This window comes from Ochotona princeps, chromosome 3 (assembly GCF_030435755.1).
Source record: "Ochotona princeps isolate mOchPri1 chromosome 3, mOchPri1.hap1, whole genome shotgun sequence".
Taxonomy (NCBI): Eukaryota; Metazoa; Chordata; class Mammalia; order Lagomorpha; family Ochotonidae; genus Ochotona; species Ochotona princeps.
The window spans coordinates 15,063,628-15,077,080 of record NC_080834.1 but is presented as its reverse complement, the minus strand read 5'-3'; the positions used below and the strand labels follow the sequence as shown (position 1 = coordinate 15,077,080).

The window sequence follows — 13,453 nt, the reverse complement described above, 5'->3', positions numbered from 1 at the left end:
CTGCCTGCTGACTAATTCTAGAGCAGCAAGGACACGAGTGGCCAGAAAGTGTCCTGGTGCTACGCTGTGCCCCGGAGCCCACCTCCCGGCTGGCTCCAGCTCGCCTCTGGGCCCACACATGCCACTGCAGATGGGCCACAGCACAGTGACATATAGACGTGGAATCCCCCACGACTGAGTCAACACGGAGCTCAAGCCTGTCACTGTCTTGCACTCTGTCAGAGACACGACAGTTGACCCCGACAGCAGGGAGCTCACGTGAGTCACAAAGCCACAGCCCAGCACACCAAGCAGCTTGGTGCTTTCCACCTGACAGCTGGACGGAGCGGACGTGAGCGCCATCCTCTCACTCTTCCTTTTCCTTAACAGGAAACAACTGGGAAAAAAAGGAAGATGGCATCTCTTCTGAGGTGTGGGGGGGCACACATCTTTGCAGAGGTAAATGAGGAAGTACGTGGGACCTACCCTGTCTTTCCGTTTGCATCTCACCACTGCTACATATTGAAGAGGAGAGTCCTCTTTCACTGTGGGGTGAATATGGGAAGAGAAAAAAAAAATACTAGTGTGTGTGTCTGTGTGTCTGTGTGTCTGTGTATTGGTATGCAGCAAATAACTCAACTGCCGAGAGTGTCGGAATATTCTTTGGATTCAAAGAAAGCACAAAATAAAGCAGCAGCTGACGACAAACTGTTTTCTGGAATATAGTTCTCTTTAGAGCCAGCACTTTACATATTTCCCTGTAGCCTTGGCAATCTTAACTTCTTGTGCTACAGTGGCGGGGACTTTTCTGAGGCTCCTTGTATCTCTCGTTGGAGCCTAGCTGAAAAGAATATCTTACAACAAAAACTCTGCTCTTGATAGGTTGAGTATCGGCCTAATCCACATTCAGAGCTTTGTGGACCTCTGTCACTCTAGAATGCCCTAGAGAAGTCTTGCAAACATCTGGCAGTGGTGAATTCTAGTTGACGTGCCTACGAGGTGGCATTTGAGATTACTCAGTCTGCTTAAGGAAGTAGGAGAAGCAAAGCTGATAAATGAAAACTGGTGGAGAAGCAAGTGGCAAGTGAGACATGGACAGACTTTACACAGCGTGCTTGGCAGAGAAGAGGCTGTGTCACTGTGAGTCATGGTAGCCACAAAGGATGAAATGTGTGTGCCGAACATATAAAGAGAATGGAAAGATGCAATATATACACATGCTATTTTGAAATATGCTAAATATACTAAGAAGCAAATTGGAGACTTAAATGAGGTATTCAATCGAGCAACCAGTTGATGAGCTCCATTCTGGCTTCGGAAACTCTGCCTGAGAAAGTCAGTCCTTAGCTTTCATAAGACTAAATGATTAACTTCCTGGTGGCCAGGTGAGTTTGTCTCTGAGTCTTTCCAATAGAGCTAGTACGCTACTAAACTAGATACTATCTGCCCTTGCTCAAGCCTCGCTCTGGAGCCACGATGGCAAAGGCCAGTTTATCAGAGAGAGTCAATCCCATGAGCTCCGTGTGTCCCAAGGTCAGGTGAGTGGTAGGTCCTTGCATTCTACCTATCCTAATTGTTGTAACCTCTCCTTTCTCCCTCACCATCTCAGGATTCCTTTGATCAGTCATGTGATTTGTACGTCTTGATTTGTTGTGTGCATTTGTATTTAAAACCTCTAAGACACGCTGTATCAGGCTGATTTCCCACATGAGAAATTTACAGGTGGACTGTGCAAACAGAACAATAAAAAAAGGACAGGCCTCACGTACTGGGCAACACCCTAACCATTTCATACATCTGATCTCAAATGAGCCTCATGATCACACTACAGAGTAGATGATGTCATCTGCATTTTACAGAAACTGAGCTTGAGGGAGTCTCAATAGCTCGCCTATGAAGAAAGGGGTTGTGAGTTAGGATTTGTTCGACTGTGGAGTCCTGGGTAGACTGCTTGGGAGGAGGCCACGTAGTCTCCATCCTGCATTCTCAGGTCTTTAGTTTCCCTGTCTAACTTTCAGCCTTCGTAGCTTTCCATTTCCATGTCAGGACTTACTTTTCTTCCACACCTATGACCGCCAGCCAGTGTAGTGCTCTTGCTGCGTGCTGCCTGCGTCCTCAGTAAGAACCCACTTTTTTGTGAGACCTCTGCTTCTCCCAGGGCTTGGGACAGCACTTAGCACAGCGTTAGGTATTCAACAGATTGTGATGGGACAAATGAGTTAATTCCATTCTGGCGATTTTTCTAGAGAAGATTTTGAAAATAAAGTCACAGGCATTAGATAACCTTTCGGGCTGAATAGATTAACCTTGGGAAATTTATGACTAAAGCAATTTAAGGAACATGAAGAGTTTTATAACACATTTCTGAAAGGAAAAAATGGGTTCAAAAAATTCCCATTGTCAGTCCCGTGGCTTAATTCCTGGTTGGCCTTGCAGCTATGTAGTTTTCATCATACGCCTGCCTCTGGACTTACTTTCTCACAGTCAACTTCAGTTTGAAAGTATTCAAAGCAAAACTCTCAAAATGTACAATTTATACTTTCCAAGGTGTGAGGTAAGTGCTGTTTTGAGTGACGTGTTGAAACGTCACACAACACAGTCTCCTTCCGTCCGGAAGTGAACCATTCCTTTGTGCTAGGCTCCCAACCGTTGGCTGTGCAATAGTTGGCTCTGTTTTCACAGTGGCAGTCCCAGGGTTACTTCAGTTCATCCTTAGCTTACTTGATAGTGGCGCCAAAGGTCAAGAGCAGCGATGGTGGCAATGTGAATACACCAAAGGAAAGCTATAAACTATTTCATCACAGTGAAAAGGTGTAAGTTCTTGACTTACTGAGAGAAAAATCATTTAGTGAAACAGTTGAGACTTATGGTAAGAATGAATTTGGGAAACTATACAACAGGGAAGCTTGCAGGCTAGCTTTGCTGTAGCACCTCAGTTTACAGAAACACAGCCACAGTGAATGATCAGTTATTAGTTAAGATGAAAGAGGTATTCAGTTTGTGTGGGTGGAGTGTAGGGTGATAAGCAGGAGCTAGCAGGCTCAGTGCGATCCCAAGTCCCAGGCAACCCCTGAGAATCTTTGAAGGCAGTCGGTGCCGATAAGGGAGGACCAGTGTGTCCTGTGTGATTCAGAACTTTGGACGTCTCCCTTTGTGGCCTTCAGGAAGATATGTGAAGAAAGGGAATTATATATATACATTTACATGTAAAATCATAAATTTTATATAAATTTCATATATGATGTATACTTTTTATTAATATTCACATATAAATTATATATATTTAAATATAAATTTTATAAGTAAAATTTTACAAATTTTATATATGAATTTTATATAAAAATTATAAATAAAATCCGACTGTGTGCCTAGCTGTGAGTGAGGCACTGTACCTACTCTGCTGATGCTGATGGTTCTTTCTGTGTCACCTCTGTTCTCAGGCGAAATGTAGCCTCAGTGGGAAGGGTTGCCTGCTCTGGATGCACAGTCTGGAAGGAAGCCAAGCCAGGGTTGGCAGGTGCCCATCTACTGCCCCTGTCCATGTTCCAGGGAAGAGGTCCCAAAGCAGCGAGAACATGGAGATTTTAAAGTGGAACCAGAGAAGGAAAGAACTCTCAAGGAATCCAGCCATCTCCATTCTCATTTCTTTTCATCCTTGAGTGAAATGAATTTCTGTTTTTGTAATATGTTTTGAAAAGGGTGAAATATCAACTTGAATAGGTTGAAAGAATCAGTAAAGTCCCCCACTATGATTGCATTGGAGTTTATTTTTCCATTTAAATCCATTAATTTTGCTTCTTGTAGCTGGATGCCTTGGCATTTGGCATGTATACATTTATTATGGTGATTTCTTCTTGCTGAATGGATCCTTGTATCATTGTGTAATGTCCTTCTTCATTTCTTCATTTCTTTTAATGTCTTTCACAGCAAAATTTATATCATCTGATATAAGAATGGCTACACCCACGCATTTTTTCTTGCTGTTAGCTTGGAGTATCTTTTCCCCTCTGTTCATGTTCAGTTTCCTCTGACCTTTGTTGTTGAGATGTATCTCCTGTAAGCAACAGGTACATGGGTGTTGTCTTTTGATCCAGTCCTCTAATCTATCATGTTTGATTGATGAGTTTAAGCCATTTATATTCAATGTTAATATAGATAGATGACTGGCCCTGTCATTTTAGCAATGGGTTATTCTTTGATTTAGTCTTCTGTTGGCCTTTTACTGGGATGCTCTCCACATTCGCTTTTGGTTTTGGTAGTTGTTTTTCATTTTCTCTTTCAAGAGAACATCTTTGAGTGTTATTTGTAGGGCAGGTTTAGTAGAGGTGAATTCTTGGAGTTTTTCTTTGCTGTGGAAAAATTTTATTTCATTTTGAAAGACAAAGGAGAGCTTTGCTGGAGACATTATTCTGGGCTGAAAATTTTTCCTTTTAGAATCTGGAATATGTCACTCCAGTGTCTTCTTGCCTGTAGCATTTCCTGTGAGAGGTTAGCTGTGAGTCTGATTTGGGTTCCTCTATAGGGGATTGATATTTTTTTTCATGTGCACATTTAAGGATCTTTTCCTTATGTTCAACTAAAGAGAACTTGATTATCATGTGTTGTGGTGAAGTTTGCTTTTGATCAACTCTTTTGGGAGTTATGTGTCCCTCCTGTATATTGTTTTCCAATTCTTTCTCCAGATTAGGGAATTTGTCATTGAATACATCTTTAACCCCAGTTTCTCTTTCTGCAATTTTTGGGACTCCCATAACATTTATATTGGGCCTTTTAATAGTAGCTTTTAATTCTTGGACACTTCTTTTTTTTTTTTTTTGCTTGACTCAACTCTGCTTCCAGAGTTTTGATTATTTCCCCATGGGGACAAGATATATCTCCCAATTCTGAAATTCTTTCTTTTGCTTCATTCACTGTATTATTGAGACTCTTCACTGTATTTTTAATTTGCTCCACTGTGTTCTTAATTGCGGATATGTCAGCTTCATTTGATTCACTGCTGCTATTTCCTGTGTGACATATTCCTTAAATTCCTTGAACTCCTGTATGTGCTTTTTGTTGTTGCTCAGAAGCTTTATAATAAGTTTTCTGAATTCTGTGTCCCCCATTTTCTTAATTTCTTCCTCAGTTAACTCTGAGGGTGGTAATGCTTTTGTTCTCTTGCTGGAGAGTCTTCAGTAACATTCATAGACCCTCTGTCTCTTCTTTTATCTTTTGTCATTGCAATTCTGGTTTGCAGATTCTTCTCCATGGGGCAGGTTCTAAGATTTGTTATCCACAGATCTATAAGTCAATTTTATGGTCAAACAGTGTCCAGGATTAGGGAAAACACCAGCTGTCCGAAATAACTGGGTTGTCGGAGGTGTTGATCTTGACACCTTCTGGCTGTTAAGTCTGAGAGCCAGTTAGAGCTATTTTGGGTGGATCCTATAAAGTACCATGATGGAACTGTTTCTCTGAGGGACCCATGCATTGTGCTAAGCTGAGTGATTTTGCTCCCAGTTTAGTATTTGTGCAGCTCAACTGTTGTCCCTTTAGTCTACTAGTCTCTGGTCCTGTGAAAATGGCACCTGTGCTCTATTGTTTTAGTGCATGTACAGTTTATCACTGCTCCTCCGATCCTCTCAGCCCTTGTTCCTCTGTGCAATATGGTAATCCTAGGCTGCTGGCTGTCAGATATGGGGACCAAACAGACCCTGAAAGATGTGAATTTGGCACTGCTTTCCCTGTGGGATCAGCTCATTGAGATTAGCTAGAAATGAACCTGCCTTATGCCGTCCTTTCAAATCCACACACTTTGCCCCACTACACGAGATGGCACCTGATCTTGCACTACTTGGAGTCTGTTCTGTGAAATCTACCTTGCCCCTGGACCAACCCTTGGAGCCTGCTGCTCCTTCTCTGCTCATTGTTGGGTCAAATAAATCAGCAAGACAACCAGTCTGGACTGCGGGTACCCATTGGTTCCAGTGGAAGGTGGTCTGAAGACAGAACCAGTCCAGCAACTGCAGCCGCCAGCTGATCGGGGCGATGGACTGTGACGGGCCCGGTTCTTGCCGGTACATACAGGAGTTTGGTCTGGGAACATCTCGGAGAAAGGCTCTATGGAGAGTTCCCCAGTCGAGCTTTCGGACTCAGAACGCTAACCATCAGTTGACGGAGGACAGAGCAGGTGGATCAACCAGCTCAGCTATGTGTAGGCAATGTAAGTGCTGGGCAAATGGAGACTCTATGATGGACTATGTCAATCAGTGGATTCTCCAGAGACTGCATTGTGCTTGGAGTGGTGAGAGTGGCAGCAATTCAGATCCTTTGAAATGTCAAAAACACTCTACCAGCTCTACCTTCAGACCAGAGATGGTCTCCCCAAGGAACTGATGAACTTATCTGGACAATATGATGCTGGACTTCATGCCTGGTAGATGCTTCCAATGAAAGAATCTCAGCTGAATTTGAACTGCGGTAATGCAACAGGGTGGAGGAGTCCACCATGGGGGGGCTGGGAAGTTTGGGGAGGGGTGGGGGGAATCCCACTGCCTATGAAACTGTGTCACATAATGCAATGTAACAACAACAAAAAAAAACCCTGCAAAAATAACCTACTGCTTTGGGAACCTACATCCATGTGGGGGACCAGAAGGTGGCTCCTGTCTCTTGGCTTCAGATCAGCTCAGATCCAGCCGTTGTGGCCACTTGGGAAGTGAATCAGAGGGCTGAAGAACTTTCTCTCTGTTATACCATCTCTCTGTAAATATGCCTTTCCAATACACATAAATAAACCTCAAAAAAAAATCAGCAAGACAGACAGTTCGACAGTTCTTAGCCTGTATTCACTTCTCCAGTTCCTGGTGGATTCCTGCTCCCACCTGGCTGCCGTGGGAGCTGTAGCTGCTGCTGGATCTCTGGCTGCCGCTGGAGCCTGGATCACTGTTCCTCGGCTGCTGGTGTGTTTTCTGTTCACGGCAACACTGCTCCACCATCACTGCTGCTTCCCTGTGTCAAGCAGGTCTCAAGGTACACCCTTCCAACTCCGTCTTTGCTGGAATCTGCTCCTTGTGCCTCACCCTGTGTAATGGTTCTCTGCCGTCCCCAACCTGTCTGCGCCCTAAACCACCATCTTGATGACCATTCTTCCCTCCTAAGATGTCATCAAGTGGCCATCCCTCATCTCCGTATGCTGGTGCAGTCTGGCAGCAAGGAGCAGCCTCTTCCACGCCCACCTACCCAGATTATCTGGAGAGAAACAACTGAAAGCATTTGTCCCACCGACCTTTCTCCATATTCAACCTTCCCCACCCTAATCGGTGACCCACATGCGTGTGTATCCTTCTCAACTATGTAAACAATATTAAAAATAAAATGTTAGAGAAAAGATAAAGAGCAAGGAAAATAATTTCCATAATAGTTTCTGTGTTTAGAAATGTTATGCACTCATATGCTATTTCAATCATTTATTTCTTCCTGAAGCTTCTATAGCTATTCTGTAGTCACATAGCACGAATAAGTCTTCACTGAAACACATTTGTTTCAAGACCTTAAACCACCTTATGAATCATCAAAGACAAAATTAGCTAAAGGGAATTTTGTGTGGATTTTATACTATCCTAATTCTTTGAAAAATGGTAAGCTGCATCATTATTGCAAAGCTCAGTAGCCAAAGCATACCTTTTTCCTCTTTTTTCCCAATGCCTTTGTCCTCAGTCACCTCAGTCAGGTAAGTGATAACCCATATGATGTCAAGCCTGCATGAACTGGAACATCCTTCAAACTGTCCCCTTTCCCAAGCATCCCAGGCAGGTTTTGTGAACAAGTATGTATTGGAGAAAATCTGCCCTTCAGAAAGGTGTGATAGTTCCCATAAGGACTGGCTTGAGGCAGGTCTTCAAACGGTGATAACAGGAAGGGGCTAACTATTGCAATCCCTTGGAAATCAACCGCATTGCAACGAAGGAGCTTTTGAAATTGTTCTTTCTGTAGAGGATCTTATTTTGAAGTTTTTCTCCCTGCTAACATTTTTTCTTTAGAGTAACACTTAGCATTTGTCACTATAGACCAGCAAGTACTCAAACCTGGGGTCATTATAAAATATTAACAGTTATGGCTGAATTATAAATTCCCTATCTAATTGACTTTATTTTGTGACTGATGAAATCGTAAAAGTGGATGAATGTGGAAACAATGAGGCCCGTATCTGGGGACCCCATTATCAGAGCCTTTCAAGAAGAACCTTCCAGAGGTACAGCCCTTGGCTCTCAGGCTGGCTGCAGAGGTGGGAAGGCATCCATCAGACAGACAGCTCCTTGTTTTCCATAATCAACCAGATCAACTTAAATACATTTCACTTTCCACTGTCAGTGGAGCAAGTACTCAAGCTGGACTCACCGACGCTGGAGTCTCATGGCATTTCTCCACTCACCTTCCATGGGAGTGTTGCTGTCTGGTCGGTTGGCGAAGACCACGTCCACGTAGTCCAGTTGCAGCCGCTGGAGGGAGCCCTTCAACCCTGGGAGCATAAGCAGGGAGACCCGTGAGTCCAGAGCTGAGCGCTATAAACAGGGCTGAAGTTTGGTTTTTTCCAAGATTCTATTTTTAAAAAGACATCGGATTAGTTTTTAAAAATATTGTGTCAGCTGGCCCCTAGGACCCTTTAAAAATATATCAGAACAGACTTTGCTCGCAACAAAGGAACGTCTTAGGGGTTTTTTCAGCGACCAGCGTTCTCACTGGACAACACATGCTTTGGAATGATATTCTGTGATTCATGCGTGGCAACATTCAAGGTTTGGAGTGGAAAGAAGCTTCTCTTCAGGAGTTATTTTGTCTTGCCTCATTCAAATGCAAATTAATGTTTATGTTTAGAATTATTCAGTGGCCTTCTAGTGTGATGGAGAAACATTTACACATATCGACCTACTAAATTTGCATAAATCATAATGATTGCTTTAACACCATTTAATGGACATATAGACTTCATAGTACAGTGAAGGGGTTAGCAAACAGGCTTTCTGTGACATTCATTGGAACGAAATTTAAAGAACCTAAAATACATCTATATCCCATGATTTCTATTATTTGCTCTCTTTAGGGTATAAACCAAACACAAGAAACCACTAATTCCAAGGAGATAAGAAAAAAAGAGTGAGAACTCAAAAAGCAAAAATCTGGAGTCAATAGCCTGTTTGTTAGCCCTAAGCATTTGGTCACATTCCTAAGAGGACTCAGAAAAAAAATACCTAAATTCAGTGAAATCAATAGTGCCCTGAAATAGAAGGTATTGTATGTAACATTATGTAACCGAATGCCGGCCGTCTTCAAGAGTCACTTTGTTTCATTTTCATGAGGCACTGCATTTTCTTATCAGCCTTTTTAATTCCCTAGGAAGACCGGAGGTTTCTCTCTTTTTATTACAGGCATAAAATTAATTGCATGTTAAATGAGGCTCTTATAAATTTAAATTTGGCTCATTTAAATTTGATTTTTCAAGCTGGTTTATCAGCCAGCCACAGTTACTTTTCTGACAGGAAAATGGAATGCTTGAATGTATTCCGGAAATATTTTCCGTTCGTGGAGACAGGATCGTCTGCGATGCAGAGGTGGCTTATCAAAAAGCCTTGATGAGATTAGGGCAGCCACATGTCGGGGGGCTGAATTCCTGTTCCTAAAATCTGTTACTCTCAGGTCCTGGGTATCACCAGCTGTCTCAAGAGGCAGCATAAAATCAAGTTCACCTTAAAAAAATTGCTATGGTGGGGCTGACATGATGACTAAGTGGCTGAATCCTCGCCTTGCACACATTGGGATCTCACATGGGCTCTGGTTCTAATCCCAGCTGCTCCACTTCCCATCCAGCTTCCTGCTTGTGGTCTGGGAAAGCAGTGGAGGATGATCCAAAGCCTTGGGACCCTGTGACTGTGTGGGAGACCCGGAAGGAGCTCCTGGCTTCGAATAGGCTCAACTCTGGTTGTTGGAGTCACTTGGGGAGTAGACCAGCAGGTGGAAAAATCTCTCTCTCTCTCTGTTTCTCCTTCTTTCTGTAAATCTGCCTTTCTAATAAAAATCAGTAGTTGAATATATATATATATATATATATATATATATATATATATTGTGATATAAGCCAGTTTTTGAAAAAATTGTGTGTAGGGAGGAAGTATGGAGATAGGCAACCAAGGCAGCGAGTATTCCGAGGTTTGAAAGATTGGAAATCTGAACTCTAACATGCCTGCTCTCTCACTGGGTTTTTTGACTTTTCCTTTTTTGTTTCAGCTCTCTAACCAACAGCGGGGTTAACAATGCTTGCCATCTTCAGAATCCTTGATTCAGAGTGTTGTGTAAGAATGACTACAGAAATCTAGCGTGGCAGTGATTCCATCGTGTTCACATCTAGAAATTACCAAAGGGAGAGAGAGCCAAAGACTAACTGCCCCCAATTTTCCCTGGACTCTGTGGTACTGGAAGGTGGAATTACTGAGAGTTCTGGCCCAAAGCCTGGCATTGGAAGTAAATGTTGTTCTCTGATCATGATCCCCTTTCCGTTGTGTCTCTTTTTTTTTTTCTTTTTAAAGATTTATTTATTTTTATTGGAAAGGCAGATATACAGAGAGGAGGAGAGACAGAGAGGAAGAGCTTCTGTTTGCTGGTTTGCTCCTCAAGTGGCTGCAATGGCCAGAACTGAGTCTATCTGAAGCCAGGAGCCAAGAGCTGCTTCAAGGCCTTCTGCGCGGGTGCTGGGTCCCAAGGCTTTGGGCTGTTCTTGCCTGCTTTCCCAGGCCACAGGCAGGGAGCTCCCATATGGGAACTCGGCACGTGCAAGGTGAGGACTTTAGCCACTAGGCTATCTAGCCAGGCCCATTTTGTCTCTTTCGAACAGTTCGCGTGGACCAAGAATAAGTAGGTGAAGGACTATGACTCATTTGGCACCATTGTACCTCTGAGTGATCAGACCTTTCCCCAGCAAGCAATTGACTAGTCCATGTCACAGACAGGCATCGGGTCCCGATTTGATCCTGCGACTGTGCTGGACTCTGGGTGTACAGATACACAGATAACCTTCATCCCCAAGGGGGCAGCAACGCACGTGGAGAGCATATACTGGCGTTAAGCTCGCAGTTCAAAGTCATAACGTATACCCATAACGGCATGGACTTGCGAGGAAGGCAAGTCTCACGGCGGCTGGACAGTTCCTTACACCTCTTCCTTGATACATGCAGCAACTGTAGTGTATCCACGTGAGCACATGGGAAGCAGTGTGCTGTGTCAGCCAGTCTTCCCTGCTCCTGCTCTGTAGCCTCAGAGACACTGCTCTGTAAGTCTCACTTTGAAAATCTCAAATCACACCAAATGTCGGCACACATTTTGGATTTTATTCTAAAACAATGTCAAGTGGTGAGAGTAGTGGGGAGTAAAGAGGAGCCAAAGAGCCACGCGTGACTTCAGTTTTGAGCGGATGAGTTTCCCTGCTGACAATGGGCTGTAGGGGAGGAGTCCCAGTGGGATTGGAGGCCCATGGGGCTATGCTGAAGCTCTGAGGAGGTTTGTGAGAAGGCTCCAGAGTGAATATGAGTAAAAGAGGACCAGGTGGTGAGCTGTACTCTGGGGGGTAGAGGTGAGAGGCAAGCAGGAAGACTCCTTGGTGCTTGGCCTGACAAGGGAGTGGAGGACAGCTACTAAGACAGGAAGACAGGACACTACTGGCTGACGTGGGGGAGCTGGGTTAAGTCTGAGCTGCACAGCCACCATCCCCGAGGGACTTGGCAGCAGATGGGCTAGTCCTGCATTCAGAGGAGGAGAGTGAGGCCCAGGGCACTCATTTGGGCTGGCCTGGATGACCTTCTGGTGTCCCTTAGATCCTCTGAGCCTGTTTGCTGTCCCCAACTGCATCACTTTTCCCCTTTGATCTCTCTCTTGTGGCTGAGAACTGAATCAGGTGGACTTGCCTTTGTCAGTTTGGATGCATTAATCTTATAGAAACAGGTCAATCAGAGGAATAGAAAGACATGTTCAACAATTGTCTCCCTAACAGCCATTTAGGATTTAGCCCCAACCAACGCACACTCTCGTTCTATCTCCATTTAGCAAGAGTTTGTGGAGCACTGGCTGGGGGTCAGACATTATTTGCAGTTTAAGCTGACATGCTCCAGACAGAAGTGGGGGCAGTGGAGGATGCAGTCAGCATCCGAGGAGGTAAGTGCTCTTGGGCGCCAGGGGAGTAAATGCAAGGGCAATGCATGCACTTGCAGAAGGCGCCTTTGACCTTAGGCAGTCCCTGGGCGCTGACTCAAGGTCTGTGTGTAGTGGTGGGGGGGGGGCTGGGAGACGGCGCGCTGGTGAATGTAGGAGAAGCAGGAGAATCCTTCCTGGAGAGGCAACTAGATGTTAACTGACCTCAAAAGCCCACAGCATGATAAATTATGTAGAGAATGCTGTTTTTAAGTGAGAACAGGAAAAAAAAAATTAAATTCGTTGTTCCTTAGATTATAATGTTGAATAGGACCCACATTGTTTGGCAGGTGAACTTTAATTCCGCTGAGGCGTATTTCACAGGTTTCTAAAGAAACGGATTTTTTTCCAGCAGCCAAGCAGATTGGCACAGTTAGAGGTGAATCTAGTTTTCAGTGTGATAGGTTGAACTGTGTAGAAACAAGAACATTAGTTGTTTGGAGATTCTGCAAGGCTTCTATTCAAATACGCTACGTGGTGACCCTTTGCATCCAACACACTTGCTTTCCTTCCTGGCTTGAAAAATGTTGCCTTATGGGTCTGGCATGATAGCGTAGCAGTTAAGGTCCTCACCAGGATCCCATATGGGTGCCAGTTCTAGTCCCGGCAGCTCCACTTCCCATCCAGCTCCCTGCTTGTGGCCTGGGAAGGCAGTCGAGGACGGCCCAGAGCATTGTGACCCTGCACCTGCGTGGGAGACCTGGAGGAAGTTCCTGGTTCCTGGCTTCGGATCGGCGCACACAGGCCGTTGTGGTCACTTGGGGTGTGAATCGTTGGATGGAGCATCTTCCTCTCTGTCTCTCCTCCTCTCTGTACATCTGACTTTTCAATAAAAATAAATAAATCTTTTCTTTAAAGATTTTTATTTTATTACAAAGTCAGATATACAGAGAGGAGTAGAGACAGCAAGGAAGATTCTCCATCCAATGATTCACACCCCAAGTGACCACAACGGCCGGTGCTGCACCGATTCGAAGCCAGGAGCCAGGAACTTCCTCCAGGTCTCCCGTGCGGGTGCAGTGTCTCAATGCATTGGGCCGTCCTCGACTGCTTTCCCAGGCCACAAGCAGGGAGCTGGATGGGAAGTGGAGCTGCCGGGATTAGAACCGGCGCCCATATGGGATCCCGGGGCTTTCAAGGCGAGGACTTTAGCCGCTAGGCCACGCCGCCGGGCCCATAAATCTTTTTTTAAAAAAAGAAAAATATTGCCTTAAATAATGTACAAGTCTTTCCTATATAATTTTCAGTAGATCTTTCA

At 44.4% G+C, this 13,453-nt stretch overlaps 1 protein-coding gene across 2 annotated transcripts in view; it reads right to left on the bottom strand.

Annotated features, from left to right (window-relative positions):
- Positions 1 to 13,453, bottom strand: part of KCNAB1 (potassium voltage-gated channel subfamily A regulatory beta subunit 1) — a 353,486-nt gene that overhangs the window by 32,885 nt on the left and 307,148 nt on the right. For both annotated transcript variants that reach the window (XM_004598563.3, XM_004598564.3), the window contains exon 8: positions 8,393 to 8,479. In XM_004598563.3, the coding sequence (XP_004598620.2) occupies positions 8,393 to 8,479 (87 nt within the window). The remainder of the gene's footprint in view (positions 1 to 8,392; positions 8,480 to 13,453) is intronic.